This window comes from Danio rerio, chromosome 3, assembly GCF_052040795.2.
Source record: "Danio rerio strain M-AB ecotype USA chromosome 3, GRCz13ab, whole genome shotgun sequence".
In the NCBI taxonomy this organism is placed as follows: domain Eukaryota; kingdom Metazoa; phylum Chordata; class Actinopteri; order Cypriniformes; family Danionidae; genus Danio; species Danio rerio.
In genome coordinates this window covers 19,087,533-19,095,252 of record NC_141023.1, presented here as the reverse complement: position 1 = coordinate 19,095,252, position 7,720 = coordinate 19,087,533, and the positions used below count along the sequence as shown (strand labels likewise).

The window sequence follows — 7,720 nt, the reverse complement described above, 5'->3', positions numbered from 1 at the left end:
CGTCAAAGACTTGCATCCCACACCACAACACACAATCGAAGGTCTTTTGCATTTTTGTAAAAAATAAACAGTATAAAATTATTCAGTGTACAAAAACAAACATTTTGTACCTGCAACCTAAATTTGGCATAGTTGGCCTGTTAATTCTCTCTTATGCAAACCTGACCTTTGGATGAAAAAAACAACAACAAATGCAACAATGTTTTGAACAATTTTATTCAAAGCATGCTGCACTAATTCAAGTTTGCAAGTCAAGATTTTACGAAATACTCCATGCAGCAATTGAGGTTGTAGAAAGTGCCTGACACACAGAGCATTGCGCATGCAGAGGGAGAGACGTCCGTCATTCACTGTGATCAGGGTGAAAAGAATCCATTGAAAACGTGCAAGTTTCCCCAGACGAACATCTCATTATCTCGTGATCTCAGCCACAAGGTAAACTCCAAGAACAATACAGTATAACATCTTCAAAATCAAAACAACTGTGAATTAAGGCGCAATAGTCACAAAATAGCATGCTTTTGGAAGTGATTGTCTTGTACAAACCAGGGTTGCTGCTTTAGGGAAGTCTGAATAAGTTCAATCGTAAAATCTAAAAGAAGTCAAAACAATAAAAAAAAGATGATCTTCATAATTAAATGCAACATTTCCTATAAGTAAACAGGTTTTAGTAAGATTTTCAGTGATGCTTAAAGTTGATGCTACTTATTTTAACCTGTTGCTAAATTGTGATCACAAAACTTATAGTACTGTCTTAAAGGGATAGTTCACTCAAAAATGAATATCTGTCATCCTTGTTCCAAACCTGTTTAAAGTTTTTTTCGTCTGTTGAACACAAAGGAAGAAATACTGAAGAATGCTGGAAAGCAGCAGTCATTGACTCTCATTGTTTTCAAATGGCTGCTTGTTTCCAAAAGTCTTCATAACATTATTTAAAAAATTAACAAAAGTTTAAAACCATGTGATTGTAAATTAGGAAATTTTAGTTTATCAATGAATCCAGGAAGAAGTCATGTAACCCTGTCCACAGAATCTTTTATTTTATTGTAGTTTTTTTTTTTTAATTAACAATCATTAGAAGAAAAAAAAAAGTGTTTTTAAAATAATTTTTCATCTTTTCATTGTCATTTTAGTATAGCATCACTGTGAAAACCTCTTTGGTTCAACTTTGTTTTTAAGAGTGTATCGATGATACACTTTGGGCTTTCTACGGTGATGAATGTTGCACCTATAAAGCATATAAACTGAGAAAATGATTTGCGTTTTGATTAAAAAAATTTAGAGCCAGAAATTAGCTCGCTAACACCAAATTGCTCATGCGCTTTCCATTATATATGACATTATGATTGTGCAGGAGAGTCGATAAAACTTAGGTGAACAAATACATTTTTTAAAATGTGGTTAAAACTTTTTGATAAATCTAAAATTGTTTCGCCAAACTAGCTACAAGTCGCGAGACAAAAATCCTGAATCTGAGTCATGATTTGCACTTTTTTTTTTTTACAAACAAAATACAATAAATACATACTTTGCGTTTTTATCAGGTAAAAGGTAAAAACGTGTAAACACTGCACTGTAAAAAAGCACAAGAAAAAACTACCTCAAATACAAAAAGCTACGTAAACATGGACGAATACATTCTCGTTTCGTAAACGTGCAACTTTTTCCTCTGTCTTATTTACTTTAGGAACCTCTCGTCCACATCGGATTTGTCTTCCCAGAACAGAAGGGGAGTGAAAGTGTAAGTTGCATATTTTCCTGCATCCCAGCCTGTGGAAAAACAGGTGCCACTCGCGCCTTATTCCGCCCGGTTATTAACAGGTGTGACCCGCGGCTAACTCAGTCCTATCATCACCGCCTCGACGTCTTTGGATGATCTCCGGTCCTTAACCAGGAAGTTAATCATACTTTCGGACTTGATCATGAGGTTGCAGCCGAGAAAGAAGATCCCGAACATCACCGTGAGCGAAAGCACGCAGAGCACCGCGATCTGCACCACGCGCGTAACGAACAGTTTGCGCTCGTCTTGGGCGAGAACCAAAGAGCCTCCGCCATCGTTTGCGGTCACCTCGCTCCCGTTCCCTGTGCAGCAGTCGACCAGCGTCCCCGCGAGCTCCTGACTGCGATTCAGCAGAACGCCTTGCGTAAAAACCGTGTGGTTAAAAAACGTTCCGTTCATCCTGAGCAGAGACGTAGCTGAACGCAGTAGATTTTAATGGCACCAGCTCACTTTCTGCAACTGCCTGTTGAGTCGAGCAACTTTCATGAAGAGAAAAAGTAATTAAAGTATCTATTAAAATCATCTGTGACGGTTCACACCACAGGTTCACTTGATAAGTTGATAAAACTGTCCCGTTTAGTTGCCCTCTTTCACACTTGGCTCTCAGTGAAAGTCTTTTTGAAGTGCGATCAGCGCTCGAGGCACTTGCGGAGCCAGTGGAGCTGAGCGGAGAGATGCGCGCGGGTGTCATGTGTGCGCGCGCATGGATGGATGGAGGGAGGGAGAGGGAGAGAGAGAGAGAGAGAGAGAGAAAGAGAGAGAGAGAGAGAGAGAGAAAGAGAGAGAAAGAAAAGCTTTTTCCACATTAATTCTAGAATTGATGACATTATCTCATCAATTCATTCATTCATTCATTTTCTTGTCGACCTAGTCCCTTTATTAATCCAGGGTCGCCACAGCGGAATGAACCGTCAATTTATCCAGCATATATTTTATGCAGCGGATGCCCTTCCACCCGCAACCCATCTCTGGCAAATATCTCATCAATACTTATGGAATTAAAAAGAGAAAATTTAACTGCATCAATGGCACATAAAAACTCAGGGGTATTGCTGAGCTGAGCGGAGTATATATATATATATATATATATATATATATATATATATATATATATATATATATATATATATATATATATATATATATATATATATATATTGTTACAGCCTTATTCCAAAATGGATTAAATAAATTTATTTCCTCAAAATTCTACACACAAAGCCCCATAATGACAGCGTTAAAAAAAGATTTTTGAAATTGTTGCAAAGTTATATATATAAAAATAAATAAATAAATAAATAAAATAAAATAAAACTGTATAATCACATGCATTTACCTTTGCTCAATGCTTTGTTGATGCACCTTTGGTTGCAATTACAGCATCAAGTCATTTTAAATATGATGCCACAAGCTTGACACACCTGTCTTTGGGATTTTTTGCCCATTCCTCTTTGCAGTACCTGTCAAGCTCTATCAGATTAGATGGAAATCGACGGCATTTTCAGATCTATTCAGAGATGTTCAAAAGGATTTGGTCCGGCTTCTGGCTAGGCCACTTAAGGAGATTCACTGAGTTGTTGTGAAGCCACTCCATTGATATTTTGGTGGTGTGCTTTGGGTCATTGTTCTGCTGGAAGATGAACCGTTGCTTCAGTCTGAGGTCAAGAGCACTCTAAAGCAGGTTTTCATTCAGGATGTCTCTGTACTTTACTGCATTCATCTTTCCCTAGTCTTCTAGTTCCTGCTGCTGAAAAACATCCCCACAGCATGATGCTGACACCACCATGCTTTATTGTAGGAATGGTATTAGCCTGGTGATGAGCGGTGCCTGGTTTTCATTAAACCAGAGAATTTTGTTCCTTATGATCTGAGAGTCCTTCAGATGCCATTTGACAAATTCCTGGTGGGGAGTGGCTTTCCATCTGGCCACTCTACCATACAGGCTTGATTGGTGGATTGCTGTACAGATGGTTGTCCTTCTTTAAGGTTCTCCTCTCTCCACAGAAGAACGCTGGAGCCCAGACAGAGTGACCATCGGGTTATTGATCACCTCCCCGACTAAGGGCGTACTGCCCCGATCACTCAGCTTAGATGGCCGGTCAGCTCTAGGAAGAGTCCTGGTGGTTCCAAGCATCTTCCACTTTCGGATGATGGAGGCCACTGTGCTCATTGGAACTTTCAAAGCAGCAGAAATTTTTGTAACCTTCCGCCAAATCTTTTTTTTTTTTTTTACATTGTCATTATGGTGTATTGTGTGCAAAATTTTGAGGAAATAAATAAATATAATCCATTTTGGATAAAGGCTGCAACACAAAAAAATGCAGAAAAAGTGAAGTGCTATGAATATCAATGACAAATAAAACTTCAACCCCAAATTTGTAAAGAAATGATCAACATCATTTTTCAATTTTAATCCAGCCATTTACCATGCACTTCAACGCTATTTCTGAATCAACTGAACCTAGCTGTAATTTTTTGTTTTTTCTTTGCCTTCCAAATTGCAAGAGCGACAGAGACAGAAAAAGGGAGCAAAAGAGATGTCGCCAGGGAGACCGGTGTGTGTCAGAGCTCTAGAAGATGGTCTAATCAATGGGACTTGATCCAGTGGTCAAAAAATGTCAGCCCATGATCGCTCTGGAAAATCACCAGAAGCCCACGGCTCTAGCTGGACGCACTTTTATGATCGTTTGAAGAAAGTGCTTTTAAGAGGCTTTTCGTTTCATCTTGACTCGTCCTAACCCTGCATTTACGCTAGTGGATGTCTCTTTTTGCAATTTAAAAAGTAACAGGGACAGTGCATATTAATTAAAAGTAAAAACTGTAAATAAGTCATAGCCCCAAGCATTAATTCTCATCTCTTCCCCTCGTCAAAATAATAAAAAAAAGCAACATAAAATCTAAAATACAGGTAAGTATAAATGAACACACACAAATACACACAGTGGCATGACGCATACAGAGTTGCATACAATAAAACTATTAAAGTGTAATAAAAAGATAATTACAAGCTGCATTTACTGTTAGCCTTTTCTTTAGCTCATATTTACACATTGAGTAATTTGTAATATCTCTATTTAATACAAAGAGTATTTCCATAATTATTATTGATGGCTATAACTAAGAACGATCATGCCAATGTTGTGCATCTAAACTGTACAGCACAGTCTTCTCTAACTGATCATGTAGTTCTGCCTCTATTATGTGTGATATCTGTGTCTCACAAAGAAGGTGGAGCATGACCAATCATTTTAAAAATCAAGCAAACATCAGCCAGATGTTGAATATTATTAAAGTTCAATAAGTAATGTTTTTGGTACTATATTACAACAATGATCAAGACCTATTAGTCTTCCGATGTAATACTTTAAGGGTCTGTTTGTAAAGTGATTTAACTGATTTGAACACTTCACTGGGATTAACAAGTAGCACACTTTTGCAGATGAATTGGGCAAAAGGAAAATGGACTAATTATCATTATGCTTCACCAGTTTATTGATTACTTTAAGAATTTTTTTTGTATTGCATTTTTTTCTTAATAAAAAACAAAACAAAATGAAGCTATGTTGGTTATGCAAATGAGGCACTATTTACATGCACTAATTGGCAAACATTTCCAGCATAAAAATCTGAACAAGTCAAGGTAAAAATTTTTATTTAATTTTACCCCATGCATTTATTAGTGTCCGAGGTTTTTACAGAGGGGATTTTGAAAATCTCTTCATATCATTGTCAAAATAATTTATTTCCATTAGAATAAAAAGAAAAGAAAAGAAGAAGACGGATAAATAACACAGTGTTTTTGCATGCAATGTATTGCCTTAATGAAAAACTCTGAAATTAAACCTGATAATTCACCATAATGAAATAAAATAAATAAAAATAATTAGCTGTTCATTTACTCTCTTTAAGGGCACTCAAAATGTGGATGACTTTTTCTTCAGCATAAATTTAAAAATTTTTATTTTGAAATTGTGGTCTGTGGTGGTTCATGATCCTGAGGCTACTGGCACTTCGACAAGCAAAATAAAGTTATTAGGGTTATTTGTGGCTCCTAAAAATACTGAGGTTATGTCAAAATAAGTGAAAGTAAAAAATAACTTTTGTACTATATTTTACATGATCGACACAACTCAACGTTTTTAAAATCAGCGGTTAGAGCAGAGATTAAGGTGTCAATGCAATTTGAATTGAATAATGCAACTAAAATTGTTTGCACTCTTGAAATATGAACTGCATGGATGTTATTCTTTAATTTAGTTTTCAAAAATCAGTGAAGATTTTGCAGCAAAAATAATTGAATGAACGAACGTTAAAAGAATAAATGAAATTTGAGTGAGTGAGTGAAATAATGAATGAACTTAATGAATAAATGAATGTATGAATGAAAGAAACAAACAAACCATTGAACAAATGAGTCATGAATGAATGAACCTTGAGTGAGTGAATTGATGAACTTTGAATGAACAAATAGATAAATTAATAGATCGTGAGTGAATAAGAGAGTGAGTGAAAGAATGAACAAATGTATTAACTAATTATTGAGCTTTGAATGAACAAATGAATAAATGAATTGAGTGAGTGAGTAATAAAATGAACGAATGCATGAATAAATGAATGAATAAACTTTGAATGAACTTTCAATGAATGAACGTGGATGGGTGAGTGTTTGAATAAATGAACAAATGAACTGTAAGTGAATCAATGAGTGAATGAGGGAGAGTGAAAGAATAAACAAATCCATGAATGAATGAATGAACCATGAGTGAGTAGGGGAAGGAGTGAATGAGTGAATAAATGACTTAATGAATTTTGAATAAACCAATGCATGAATAAATGAATGGGGAGTAAAAAAATGATCGAATGCATGAATAATTAATGAACTTTGAATGAACAAATGGATGAATGAATCGAGAGTGAAAGAATGAACCGAGAGCGAGGGAGGGAGAAAGTGAGTGAAAGAATAACTTAATGAACTTTGAATGAACAAATGGATAAATGAATAAATCGTGAGTGAGTGAAAGAATGAATGAATTAATTAATTAACCGTGAGTGAGTAAGGGACGATTCATTCATTCATCTGTTGATTCAAAGTTCATTAAGCCATGCTTTTACTCACTCACTCCCTCCCTTACTCACTCACTCACTCACTGTTCATTCAATTATTTGTTTATTAAATTAACATTGAACACTGAATAAATGAATGAATGAACTTTGATAATTGCATTGTGATGAATGAACTTTGAATAAATTAATGAGCTGAAGAAAGATCTTTAAATGAATGAATAAACTTTGATGAATGAATGAATAATTGAATGAACTTTGATAATTGTATTTTGATGAATGAATGAATGAATGAATGAATGAAAGAATGGATGGATGAATGAATGAATAAAGGAACAGATGAATAATCTTGAAATTAACTTTGATGAGTGAATGAATGACTGAATGAATGAATAAACAAACTTCAGCTGAGACCAAAACAACACCGAATCCAATTTCATCCAACTTTCATTGTTTGGATAAGCAATTGCCCATGATTGCTTGACTGAAACTGAGGTCTAAACAGGTTAAAACGACATCTGCTCCCCCCAGAGACCGGTCTGATGCAGATCCAAATATCACTAGAATTATGAAACAAACATTGATCTACACACAGTACAGTACTCTCCAGTGAGACTGTGACAATAATTTGAAAAAGTGAGGACAGCGCAAGAGATGCTGCCAGGCGAGTTTGTTGAGCGCGCGGGTGGCGGGCGGGTATGCGGTGGCTGGCAAATGTCACACTGACAGAAAAAAAAACCTGTGGGAGAGAAGAGACGGAGATAAATTAAGAAACGAAAAACGAAGTGTCGATAAAACCAGAACAAACTTTTCTGAGAAAGCCGAGGTGTTGTGCGAACACTATTGATTCCTCACTTTCTTTGCCAAATCAAGAGAAAA

At 35.9% G+C, this 7,720-nt stretch overlaps 1 protein-coding gene and 1 long non-coding RNA gene across 2 annotated transcripts in view; both read right to left on the bottom strand.

Annotated features, from left to right (window-relative positions):
* Positions 1 to 200: 200 nt before the first annotated feature.
* Positions 201 to 2,458, bottom strand: rprml (reprimo-like). Its single transcript, NM_001098771.2, is given in 1 exon segment — positions 201 to 2,458. A coding segment is annotated over 1 exon segment (345 nt). The 5' UTR covers positions 2,180 to 2,458; the 3' UTR covers positions 201 to 1,834.
* Positions 2,459 to 5,418: 2,960 nt separating this feature from the next.
* LOC141381173 (uncharacterized) overlaps positions 5,419 to 7,720 on the bottom strand; it is a 70,085-nt gene continuing 67,783 nt past the window's right edge. The window contains exon 5 of the long non-coding RNA XR_015480638.1: positions 5,419 to 7,580. This is a non-coding gene — a long non-coding RNA (uncharacterized LOC141381173). The remainder of the gene's footprint in view (positions 7,581 to 7,720) is intronic.